Below are 13,342 nucleotides of genomic sequence, written 5' to 3' on the forward strand. Positions count from 1 at the left end.
AGAATAAATTATCTAGTAGTTTTCTTTTGACCTGGAAAATGATACTGTGCTTTGAATTTATTAAGGAATGAAGATTGATCTTGCATTAAATTCTGAAAAGGTATACAGATGCAGTGATTGGTTAAACTGGAATGGGTTTAGTCCTCAGTTTTGACTGAGTATTTTAATAACTTTTCTTTGTAAGAAAATTTCACCTATTTCAACTTCATTAATACATGGAACTAATTCACCTCTTGCTGGCTTCTGCAATGCAGGTATGCAGTGCAGCTCCCTGTAATGATATTCATGTGATGGCTCTAGGCTTCTTAAACTAAGAGACTGTCTTTTTTTTAATTTTTTTTTTCTTGCAACAGGTGGCTACCTAAGGCATTGACCTCTTGGCATGGTAGCTTGTCTGTTAGGGTAGGAATCAATTTTTCCAGCTACTGCTGCTCCTCTGACCCTGCTCCTTAACTTCACTCACCCCTGCCTACACAGGCATCCTCCACATCCATTCTATCCTTTTATTTAAAACTGGCATCCTTGACAAGGGATGCAAGCCTGACTACAAACAGACATAAGTACCCTGTAACAGGCAGCATTTTTTATTAGGTTTATTTGGGAGGATAAATGAGTCTGGTATTACCAAATAATAGGGTTAGATCATCCCATAGCAATGTCAGCTAGGTTGTAGATGTACATGTAGATATTTGTACATGTTCTGTAAATGTAGATATTTGTGTTCCTCAGTTTTGTCTGTGTTCTTTGACAGCATGCGTTTGCTGCTGGAACTATTATGGACCCATGAGATGTCACTGCAGGGTTGTAAACTGAGCCTGAAATATTTGTAAGAAGTTTTAAAAGTCAGGTTTTTAAAATGTATTTTTATGTAGAATTCTCACTTTCCTAGGGAGTGAGGATTTTATTACCGGTCCAGGATTAAGTACACTACCTGTGTGCTGTCATCATGTGAATGTGTTACAGGATCAGGAAGATCCAGAAACTTTTTCTGGTATTCTGCAAATAAGTTTAGTTTGAATGCTGGATCAGGCAAGCATTCAGCAGTGTCCACCTCATATTCTGACCAGTGGGCTCACTACCCCCAAATGCAGGAGAGACTAGCAAAATATTACAGTATTTAATGCCTGAAATCAGTTTTTCAGTAAAAGGTTCAACAAAGTAGAATTAAAGCCACTACATCCCTAAAAACACCCCAAATGGTGCAATTGCCCCATTAGCTGGGGTGATGTAGTCCATACTGTGTAGAGCTCCTTGTAATTGGAGCAGGGATAAATTTGCAGGAATCATTACTCACGTGATCTCTGTTCCAGCATTAGCCTTGCTTATTCGTGGCATTATAAGCTCATCCTTCTTTTAGCTTTTACACATTTCCCAGTTACTGTGTTCAGAAGGGATGGACTTTCCTACTAAATCTCTCTTTCACTGGAAATAAAGCAAAAGATCTCTCTCGTATCTTGAAGCAGTGTGAGCTGTAGAGTCACTCTTACAATAGCTGGTCATTGCCTGTGAGCTTTTCCTTCTAAGGAAAGACATTACTGGACAGGTTGGAATGAAAGCCCCATCTGTACACCAGATCCTTATCTACTGTAAACTGTGCTATTGAAGTCCATGGTTCTTTGCTGATCTGTATCCCAAGGGATATGTTGAATAGGAAATAAATGGGTAAAAAAAGCGAAGTTGCTGCCTGCCTTTCCTGAGACACCTGATTTCAATAAAACAGAACAAAAATTGTGTGGGTTTTGAGACTGTATGGTACATAGAAGATGTTTCCTAGGGAAACAACAACAACAAAAATGGATGACACAGCTGAAGCTAAAAGCTAATTGAAAATAAAATGAAATACTAAGAGAAAAAGTCAGGGTGCATGGAGGGATTCAGGGAAGCCAAGACTCATCTGAAACTGAACCTGGCTAGGGAAATAAAAAATAAGTTTTTCTTCAGGTACTTAGAACGGAAAAGGAAGAGAAGGAGACTGCACCCTGTCTGATCACTGGGAAACAGGGGACCTGCCTACAACTGACACATACAAAACTGAGATACTCAACAACTTTTTTAGCTTTGATCTTCACCAGCAAGTGTTCTAGTCATGTCACTCAATTACAGAGTCCAAAGGTAGAGACTGGGAAAATGCCCAGTTAAATGTCCCTTAAGAGAAGATCAGGTTTAAGACCAGCTAAGGAACCTGAATGTGGACAAATCCCATCTTTTCCAGGTGCCTTGGCTTCTGTACCCCCCCTTTCCAGATGCCTTTGCACAATAGGTGTGAGGCTCTACAAGTGGAAGCGAACAATTACAAAGATAATGATTCATCTTGCATAGGGGTGTCTTTGAGGTTAAGTTGCTCTCGTTCCTGCAGCGAAACTGTTTCCATAAAGAAAAAAAGATGTGTGAGACTCCCTTCTGAAGGGACAGAAAACCCAGTGTCTCTGATGTGGGCAATTGAGCTTTCAGCATTTTTTCCCCATTTAAGTTTGAGACATCTCAAACATTTCTGTAGCATGAAGAAGCATTTTTCTTACCTACAACGACTCCAGATAAATTTGGTAACATAGTGGTTGCTGTCTCCCTTTCATTGAAGGGAATTTTACTGTCTGTTGAGGCCAGTGTCTCTGGGTGGTATTTCAACCCACTGCCCCATTTTCAGAGGATCCCAAGAGCTGTGGTTGCAGTGTTTGGAAGTAATTAGCATGCTTTAAAAAAGGGACTGAACTGAAGTCAAATTATCTGTATGCCGCTATGTTTTGCAGAACAGTGTGCAAGATTCCACTTCTTTTTAGCTTTTCTGACACCAGACAAAGTAAAGGAACTTGTTTAATAGCTCTTTTACATCTGAACTGAACCTACAACCTACCAAAGCAAAATTAGAATGCAGAAATAGAAATAATGGCTCATGCAAGAATTCTAATCAGCAAATAATTAGAGGCATATGGTAGTCTTGAACTGAAACATTGTCCAGGAAATGTTAGTAGCGCTCAGGGAAAAAACATTGTTGCTATACTTGTTTTCTTTTGTGTGGTCCTAGGGAAACAGAGGGTTCTTTTTGTAGATGATGCTATAGAGGCCAATTTCCATGACTGTTATTAATTGTGTATTATCTCAAAATGCATTTTCCACATAGGTTATTCAGTGTGCATTAGTGAATTTCAGGTGTTGTCAATATAAAAAATGTGGTGAAAGAATTTATATGCACAATTCTTGCTGGATTGGAGCATCAGGGACAAGGCTTTGAAGGAAGAGAACCCAACACCTTCAGCAGTAGTCTGGAGATTCAAGCGATATTCTTTCATCTGCAAAGATAGTCCTATGTAGTACTGACTAATCATGTATGACAAACCCTCATTTGGCAAGTGTGATGTAGCTCCTTTCAGCATTTAAAAACTTAGTATTATAGCATTTTAAAAAAAATCAGAGAACAATGAGTTTTGAGTAGATGCAACACTTGAGAGGTGCCAAATTGTATTCAAATTAATTTAGCTTCAGGGGGAAATTGGAATTTTGGGCTTATTTTGGTTTTGTACGAAGCTACATTTTAAAGTTTATAAGCTCCTCACAAAACAGTTTTTCAAGATCTGCTATAATGAGATGCCATTTCTGAGGATTATTAATGAATGTTTGCATATGGATGAGCTTACATTTTATCTGGTACATTGTGACTTTAGTGCACAGTGAGTGTTGCAAAACACATTTTTCTAAGTTACCTGCATAGGCACACAGACACCTGAGAAAGTGTCAGATTTCCACACTTTCTTTCCAGAATTTATTATGGATTCTTCTCATGACATGGCAACATATAAAACATGCTGTTTAATTTTCACTGGTTTCACAACAGCTGCAGTTGTAAAGATGATTGCCACAAAGTTACTCAGCTCTAATTTGCCTGCATGCAATTATTTACATAATTCTTCCACACATTCAAATCCAAATACAGTATCATTCAGTCAAACAAATCTCCTTCATGTCAATGAATAAGAAAAAAGCCTTTGGATAAACAAAACTTATTCCAAATAATTCAAAGTAAAATTGCACCTAGTAATAATATCAGGATGCTTCAGAAATGCGTATGTCTCTTTGCTTTGTTCATTTTACAATGATGTTTCATTTGACAAGACAGCATATGCCTTGAGCTAATTATGGGTGATACAGTCTTGTGAAGATATTCACAAGCAAAAGTCTTGATTCTTCCTAGCTTCATATTTTCCTGCCATCAAAAGTGATAGATTTTGTGATAGTAAAAATGCATGATTTTCAGCACTAGAAGTTAGAGAATAATTAGGTAGGGTTTTTTAAGCAAGTATGTTGGCAGAAGTTTTCCTTCTATTGACTATTGCAAGGTAAGTTTTTTTAACATTAAGATTTTATGAAGCAAGAATCTGCATCTTGCCACCTCCAGTAAGCTCATATTTTTAGAATCCTATTTCAAAGGTACATCTAGCATATGTTAGTGAATAATTGATGGTTTAAAAATTGTGTAACGCTGCATACAAACTGTTGTCCTCAGTTTTAAATTCCGCACTTTGTGGTAGTTCAACATGAGGTGACTTACACTATTTTTATTCTAAAACAAGACTTCTTATAAAATTAATTTGTTCCAGATGAGTTTGAGTACTTACTCCTGTGGATAGGATGCTTACCCACTCAATATTCCTGGAAGTAGGAGAGTCACATCTGCTGATTTTCTTAAGAACTTTGGCTTTGAGAAGCTGCTTTCATGAATGAAATGTTTGTGTTTAGTTCACTTAATATCCTTTACTAAATGAGTCAGTGAAGCACATGTGGGTAAGGTTTAGCCTTTATGCTGTTGACATTTGTCTACTTTCCAGCCAAAGGGACTGGCAAGGATATGAAAAATTACTTGTATCATCCTCCAGGTTTAGCTGGCCCATTTTACAAGGTCTGTGAAATGGTTTTGGTTTCCTGATTTAATGCTTTTTATTGATAGCTTTTATACTCTTTTCTGTATGTAAACAAACTTGATCTGTGGCACTGCCATGATACTTCTTTGATACTGACATGATACTACAGCAAAATAAGTCTAAGGCCAGAACAGATAGGAAAGAGAGAGAGGAACAATAACAAATGCATCTCTAGTTCCATAAGAGTTTTCTGATGTGGAAAAACTACTCCTCCATATGAAGGAGCTCTTTTGGCCTCCTTTACTCCTTTTAACATGTCCCTTAGTAGGAGAAACATTCACCTTGCTGTGAAATACGCATATACAGGTTATTTGTTACAGTCCCAAATTGTCGTATGAGGTCCCCTTCTGCTCTTCTTTTCTTGAGGCCAAAGAACAGAGTGTTTAGGAGTTTGAAAGTGAACTAGTTCTGGGTCAAAATAAGTCATTGCTAGGTAAGAACTCATTCAACAAGGTTTAAAAACTCTTAAGTTTCACAGCTCCCTTTAGGATTTGGTTTTAAAATTCTTTACCCCATCTGTGATGAAAGGTGAAATGTAACCTTCAGTTTGACTTCTTTCTTGAGGAAGCTAAAACAAGAGTATAGTCTAAAGCCATAGTAATGTGCATAGTTATGTTCATATTTTAATGACAACCTGGGATAGTCTAGTTGAATTCATACACTTAGAGGCAAGCTTTAATTAATTTCAACTGAGTAGAGTGAGTTTAAATAAGGGTGTGATTAGTAAACAGCAAATTACCGAGTGTGCAAAGAAGAAGTGAAAGCTTATCAGGCTCTCAGAATAGCTAACTGTGGTCTTAGGTGGATGTTGTAAGTATTCTGGTTAGATTTAATTTTCATCTAACGAGATTTTCAGCCATTTGTTTTATTTTATTCTGTGTTAGCTTTATGAGGAAAAAACACAGGCTTTTTAGTGAGGATTTTTTTTTAGTGAAGATTTCCCTAAAGCAAAGTATTGGGAGTTGGGGCAGGCAACATAACAGTGTCAGAAAATTTGTTATGTGAGTCTTACAGAATTTTTACTTCTGACACCTGGCGGGCAGCAAGGACAGGTCTGCTTGTCTCACCGTCATGCATTATGGGAGTTGCGGATTGCTCATGCTGAGCTAAGGGAAGCTGTGTAAAATAGAGTTTTTTTAGAGGATGCTCAGGACTTCTGAGAGAATTGTCCTGATCCTAAGGGAATATACATATGTACTTGATACATTCAACACATTTGACTTCAGGGGACACTAAAAGAGTACTTCAGATATGGAGATGTCATAAATAGTTGGGCTCTCTGACATAAGATTTGTTTTTGAGGGATCTTCTGGACTGAAGAGAGAAACTGTAATTTTATTTTTAATTTCATGGTAGGTTAAGAACTGTTTGAGGCTGCCAGGTTACCAGGGTCTATTTACAAAATTTTATTAATGTGTACTTATTGCAATTTTTTCTGTTGAAACCATCAGGAAGATAGAAGTATGAATGATAAGGAGTGTTTACTAACAGGATCCTAACGTGCTAATTACTAAACTTTACGCAGAAATGGAAAATTAGGCAATAGGCTTATAAAAGGTGCACCAAATACGGGAAAGGAAAGCTATTATGTCTCTTCATTCTTTAAGTAAGCAAGTAAACATCTGTCCCATTTGCTCACAGAGAGGCGGACACTGATTTTAACAGTAAATTAAACTGATTTTTTGTGTCAGTCAGTTTTTCCTTTTAAGACTGGGTGTAGACTCCTCATGGGCTGGTTGTGTGCTTGTCTGTACTTACATCTGTCTGTGGGGGTGTTCCTATCCTGGTGGCCACGTCCTTTCCAGCTGTGTCTGCATGCCATTCTAAACAAAACCACCCCTCGAAACATATTGAGCCTCATGTTGTTCACACTGACTTCTTAAGTCGGGTAAGTCACTCAGGGTCTCCTTGCTTGAATCAGTGCCTGGCCCTGTGATTATACCTGGAATCATTAGAAAACTCCTTTTTCTCTGGGAAACCTGCAGTGAGTTAAAGAACAACTTTCTTCCTGAGATATTTCAGCTAACAAGGAGATAATATACTTGTAGGAAGAAAAAACGTGCCTGTAGAGAGGAGATAACTAAAAAAAATTTCTTCTTTTACATAAAGAGCTGACACCTAGAAAGTATTTTGCTTTATTTTTACAGCAACATTTATCTTTCTTCTGGTACTATGATTTCTCAGTGTTTAAAGTTCAATATGTGACTATATGAGGAGAGTGGTGAGGTGGGAGGGTGGGATGGATTCCTCCTGTTTTACTGTTTGGTGAAACTAGGAAATTCCACAGTTGAAAACCAGGCATTAAATTTGTTTTAGTGAGAGAAAAGGGGATGGTGGAGGAAAGGAATAACTAAGTGGGGCATGTAAGTTGAAGGTTTCTCTCTGCTGTATTCCAGGACTTGATCTCATCTCAAAGACTTCAGAGGGAATGAAATCAGCATGTAGAAGTTGAAGTAATCTAACTGGGAGTACTTCAGTAGGTAGGAGAAAACTACATGATCGCAATTATTTGCACTGGTAGAGATGGGGTTTTAAGTTGAGACAAGAAAGGTTGTGTTCCTTCTGTTAGTATATACCAACACAAGAAGGAAATTATCCCCAGTCAGGTGTGCAGGGAGATCCTGTATGCAGGATGCTTATAAGTCATAGGTAAAAAAGAGATGTTGCTTCAAGATCTCCATGCTTTTGATAGTGTGCTTAAGAAGTATATTATCATTTAAGAGTGCATTTTACTCTGGCAGCAAAAATCTACAGAATGGCTTTTTCACCTGCCTAAAACATTGAAGCAGCTGAAGATAAGATTGGGATGTTTGTTGCTTAAAAAGAAAAAGAAAATATATTGGTAAGCAATCTTTGCGAAGCATTTAAGGGATTCAGGAGTAGTGTTGATCTTTTTCTTCCTTTGAGATTTATATACATATTGGTGTATCTCTGGGAACAAATAAATAAAAATGCTGCAGTAAAATGAGCTTTAAAATACATATTATTTTATGCTGTTTTCTAAGGACTTTCAATAATTTTTCAACTCTTGTCTCCTAAAATAGAATTAAAGTGGAAAGATGTCTTAGATTTTGGAGAATTGCTGCCTTAGCATCTTGCATAATTATGCTTATATATATATTTATATAAGCAACTGCAGATATGCATATATAAGTACTTTATGCTAAGTATTGTATATACTATTTTACATTCAAATAAATTTCAGAATTAAGATATTGCTAGTGTAATCTTCTGTTGCACTGCGTGTTTCTGAGTGAGTTTATTTAGGCTTTAATCCATAGTATCTATGAGCAGTATGATGTGAATTTTCCATTAAATTACATATTTTGCATTAGTAAATAATGAAGAATACACATAGAAGGCCTAAAGCACTTCTATCTATGCAGCTTGTAGTGCATGACTGGAATTTTGCATGTGAAGATAGGGCAAAATAAATAGTATAAGTAGGAAAATTAGTCTGCACATGTTTCTAAATTGGAGTGCTTCTGTGTATTTAAAGAAGCTGCCTAATGTCAAGGGACTAATTAAAGGAAAACCAGAGCAAGTGGTAAATAGGTTCCCATCCGCACTCACTATTTAGGAAGAGTGGAAGAGATTTTTCAGGTCTAGCGTATCTGACTCAAAGAACAGAGAACATTCTTAGGGAACACTCTTGAGTCATGGGGCTGAAAGAAGCCAAAGGAGGCAAACAGAGACCACAGCTGTTAGGAGGCATGGAAACGGTTGCATAGCTAAATGGTCACAGATTATTTTGTATATTATAACAGTAAGAGCTTGATATGAAAGTAAGATTTTGGTATGAAATCAGAATATTTACATAATTGAGGAAAGTCTAGCCCCTTGCTAAAACACCAACTGTATTTTACTCGTCTGAATGTGAGCAGCCACATATACCTTGGAAGCTTGATGTTATTGGTGCTCTTGAATTTTTCATATACTCCTTGTCTTGGAAATTTCTAGAGAAAAACACTAATTGGAGGCTTTGGAAATACTGGCAGCACTTGACTGTCCTTGAATATGTAAATGTCTAGCTGGGTTTATAGATCTGTGTGCAATTGATTCAAACAAGAGAGTTTAAGATGTTCATGCTGCTCTGGCATAACTGTGCTGTCAAAGCAGGAACTGTGTAACACAGTAATGAAAATTAGTAATCATTATTATTTTGGGGGATACCATTAAAATATTTAATTGTCTCTCACTATAAAGTTCGAGCTTATTAACATCTGAAAAAGAGGCTCATATAATGAGGTGTAGTAGTGAAAATCAGTAACAGGATTAAATCTGTCAAAGTGATCAAGGGCAGCTCTTAAGAGATTCATTAACTCTCAAGAACATACGCAGAAAAATTAATTAAATCCAAGACAAAATTTGATTGTGAGGATGGCATGTAAAATGGTTGCAAAACAGTTACCTTTATGTTAGTAGTGCTTATTAAAGAAAATTGTGATGTGCAGAGGCATGTAGGAGGTTTCCTTAATGCACCAACCCCAGCATTGCTTTCTGTTCTTGTTGAGGACTACATAATACCTGGAACCTCTTTGGTTGCACAGGAATCTCAGTTGCATATGGAATTTCTGTGTTACTGCAGTTCTAATAAAAGTGGAAAGTGCCTGTATCTGATAAATGTCTTGAAATACAGGAAATGTGGTGCTTTTTCCCTCAAAGGTTCTAGAGAACTCTTCGAGAGCTTCAGTGCAGCTTGGTGTGGCAATACTTGGAAATGAAGTTTTGCTCTTGCCTGAGGTTAGAATATAGATTCAATCAGATAATTTCTATTCATTGCCTTTTGTTATTTACAAGAGCTAGGGTAATATTACATGCTGTTATCCTAAGAACCTGGACTGAACCCTGTGCTATAACGTTAGACCAGCTGTAACTTTTCTACCAAGTTGTCTTTGCAGATCCAAGATACAGAATAAAGTGTAATGAGTTGTTAAAGGTAGAATCAAGTGTGCTTGTGTCCTAGAATAGAAAGTTATTCAAAACTTTTTTGTTTGCATTTGTTTAGTGTGCTTAAGCTCAATTTGCCTTAATTTTGTACTTTCTGAGAGATTTTCTTTCCCCTTATCCAGAGTACTGAGTTTTGGCTTTGGGGAAAGTTTTATACTGTATTTCCATTTTTCTATGACAAATATCTTTATTAGTGGCCCACTGGTGTATTTCATTTGTAAATGAATGCTTGTTCTTATCTATGTGTATCATATATAGATAACACCACCAAGCTTTCCTTTAAATTGATGTGGGGGTGGGAAATTTCAAGGCTAAAAGGGAATCTTAAAGGCATAACTCCCATTAATCTTACACTGTGAATAGCTTGCTTTTAGTTGAATTTTAGATCATGATAAATATAGCTGTGTGAATCAGAACAAAGCATGACAGTGAGAGCAAAGCATTGAACAGTTCATTTGGTTATATGCTGTGTACATCAGTGTCAAGCTTTGTGTTCAAAGCCTATATGTTAAAAGCAAAGGAGAAAAATTATGAATTTAAAGTGCTACTTTAAATTGCATACAGCTAGAAAGCCTGCATGTTGTTAATAAAATGCACTTCATTCCTCCACAATTAAAAACATCTTTTTTAGGGAATTATGCTCTGTATGTCTTTTATCTTTGGCTTTGATTTTTTTTTTTCCCTAGGAAGGTTCTCAAAATGGATGCCTGGAAACCACTTCTTCTTCTCTACATTTTCACCTTTTCTACAGAGGCAGAGGAGTCTGGTAATACACTAAAGAAATGGATCTTCAAGTTGATAGCAAAATTGTTTTTTTACATTTATACCAAATGTGAGAGAGAGATTAAGAATTGATGAAATTTTTTTCTAACTATGAATTATACTTAGGGATAATGTGGTCTGTTCTTATGAAACTTATAACTGCAATATGAGAGTTTTTCTTTAAAAATGCAAAAATTTATGAGCAACAGCTCATTAAATCTTGGGTTTGTTCATGCATGCTGAGGTTTCATATTTGCAAAAGCAACAAAAAGCTCTTACAATTGTAAGACTGCCAGATATGTCACAGTATTTAGCAGTTCCATTTTGGTAGTCAGGTCTTCTGGAAGATATGTTTGAGAAGTGTTCTGCCCAGTTGCAGGATATTTTCTGCATGGCTATCAAATTTGAGGAAATAATAACTGTTCCATCTATGGTCTGCTAGTGTTATATGCTTCTGGAATTTGTGGAAACACATGAGCTTAATACCTACTATAAAGAAATGTGCTTAGTACTCTTTAAGTTGGTGTGAACTAATTTTTTTTTCCATCAGAAAGTAAATATTAATTAGTAATATATGCATGCAGAGTGGAGCTCAAAGTGCATGACTAACTTTTCCTTTGCTCTCTTGAGAGCAGGCCAACACATTCCAGTGGCTGTGTTTCACATACAGAAGTGTTTAATATGCACTGCATTTACTACTATATTCTGAGCAGATTGTGAATGAAAACTGTGGTGTGGATTTCAGCATCTCTCCTTTTCCTATGAATGGTGTTGCAGAAGGATGTGTCTTCTGACCCTCCGAATGATAAACGGGAATCATTAGTGGGTGATGACAGTTTAGCAAATAGATGGAAGGGTTTTTTTGCAAAAGTCCAATAAGTCTTGGATTCTGAAAAGTAATTAGGATTCAAAATTACTTTTCTATTAGGTTATGCGACTTTTAGGGAAAGACGAAAGTTACAATATATTTCTTCAGTCAGTAGGAAAGCTTCCATGACAGACATATTTTTCCTGGTAGATGGATCCTGGAGTATAGGGACAAGGAACTTCAAGATCATGCACAATGATCAATGACAAGATAAAATCTGTGTTCGTGTGATTCAGCACAGTGATGTGACATACACTGAATTCTTGTTGAACACTTTTTATAATGATTCCTTATAGAAGATAAAAAAATTACATTACAAAGAAGGAGGCACCAAAACAGGGCAGAGCCTCCAGTTGCTAGAGAATCACTTCATAACAAGGGCTGGTAGCCAAAAGAGGCTTGTCCAGAGCCTTTTTCAGTGAGTACTCTGCTGACAGGGTAGTGGATGCAGTAATGGCTTTGAGGAGCAATGGGACCTAGGTGTCTGAGGCTGACATAGGGATGATAAAATCCCCCTTGAGAGTTGTTTATAATAGCTGGTGATGCAAGGAGAGTTCACAATGGAAAATCCTGATGCACTGAATGCCATCAAAAATAATGTCAATCAGGTCTGTTAATGCAAACATCTCCCTGGTCAGGGTAAGGAATAAGTCTTTCGTTGGGTGTATAATGACAAATATCTACATGGCTTTTTGCAGTCCCTGATAAAAGTGCCTGAGCTAGCTGCACAGCAATGCAATTGTTTTAACAAAAAATACTGCCCATGTTTGCAACTCACAACTTGTACTTTGCTTCAGTCAAGAACCACTACACTCCTTGCTATGGTAAATACTTATGAAGTAAGACAGTGCTTCACATTAAGCTTCATATTATGCTTCATGTTATGCTTCATATTCATAGTTCCTCAGTGTCTGAAAGGAGCCAGAGCAGGTACCCCTAGCAAGTATCTTATTAAAAAGAGGGAAACACAATTCAGTTATATTTTTAAAAGAACCTCCTAGAAATATAGTTTTGCCATTTCCAGCTGACCATACTGCTTCAGTGGGACTGTCAGCAGCCACTGTCTGTCAACAAAACTGAAGTCTCACAGAGGCAGAGAGTGTGCAGTGCAGAGGGGGTGTGAGAAAATCCATCCTTGGATCTGTGGGAGGTATTGGCAAGATGTGAACAGCAAATCCATGATAATTCTGAGGTGCTACCCAAAAGCTTTTCCTAGATGAGAAACAGAAAAATGGTATCTCTTACTACATCTTTTAGATGGCAACAGTGGCTTGGATGCCACACAGCCTGAGAGGTTGCCAACCCCAAAGAAAGTAAAGGTTCAGTAGTTCCTTTAGTTAACATAGTGACTTTTATCACATGTCACATGCTGGTTTTGGGTCTGACTTTATTCTTGCTTGGTGCTGTGTTACCAGTTGCCTTATCATGTGGGAAGACTGAAGTACAGAACATACAGTTGCTCTTTAACATCACATATTCATGCTAGCTATGTAGTTTGATAATACTGTAGATGTGTTTGTTAAATTGCAAAAAAAGAAAAATTAAGTGCAGGACATCAAAAAGCTGCTCTCTTCTGACTGCGGTCAAGTGCATGGCATTGATTTGGTATGACAAAAAGAGAGTTCTGGAGCATTTCTTCTCTCTTTGCTCATCTTTATAGGGACTGTGACAGTCCTTTAAAGCTCCTTGTTATCTTCCTGTGTGTTATGTTCACATAGAGGTGATATTTTACATGTGTTGGATGTATGCTTTTTGTTCTCATTGTTATACCATAAAATTGATCCAACCCAGTTCTCCAGGTTTCACTCCCTTTGTGATCAGAAACTTACTGAGAAAGGAACACTGGGAT

At 37.1% G+C, this 13,342-nt stretch overlaps 1 protein-coding gene across 1 annotated transcript in view; it reads left to right on the forward strand.

Annotated features, from left to right (window-relative positions):
• The window catches only part of COL6A6 (collagen type VI alpha 6 chain), a 65,525-nt gene that overhangs the window by 12,432 nt on the left and 39,751 nt on the right, over nt 1-13,342 (forward strand). The window contains exon 2 of the mRNA XM_088160693.1: nt 10,537-10,629. Within this exon, the coding sequence (XP_088016819.1) occupies nt 10,537-10,629 (93 nt within the window). The remainder of the gene's footprint in view (nt 1-10,536; nt 10,630-13,342) is intronic.

The sequence above is a fragment of the Sturnus vulgaris genome, chromosome 1 (assembly GCF_052056855.1).
Source record: "Sturnus vulgaris isolate bStuVul1 chromosome 1, bStuVul1.hap1, whole genome shotgun sequence".
Lineage (NCBI taxonomy): Eukaryota > Metazoa > Chordata > Aves > Passeriformes > Sturnidae > Sturnus > Sturnus vulgaris.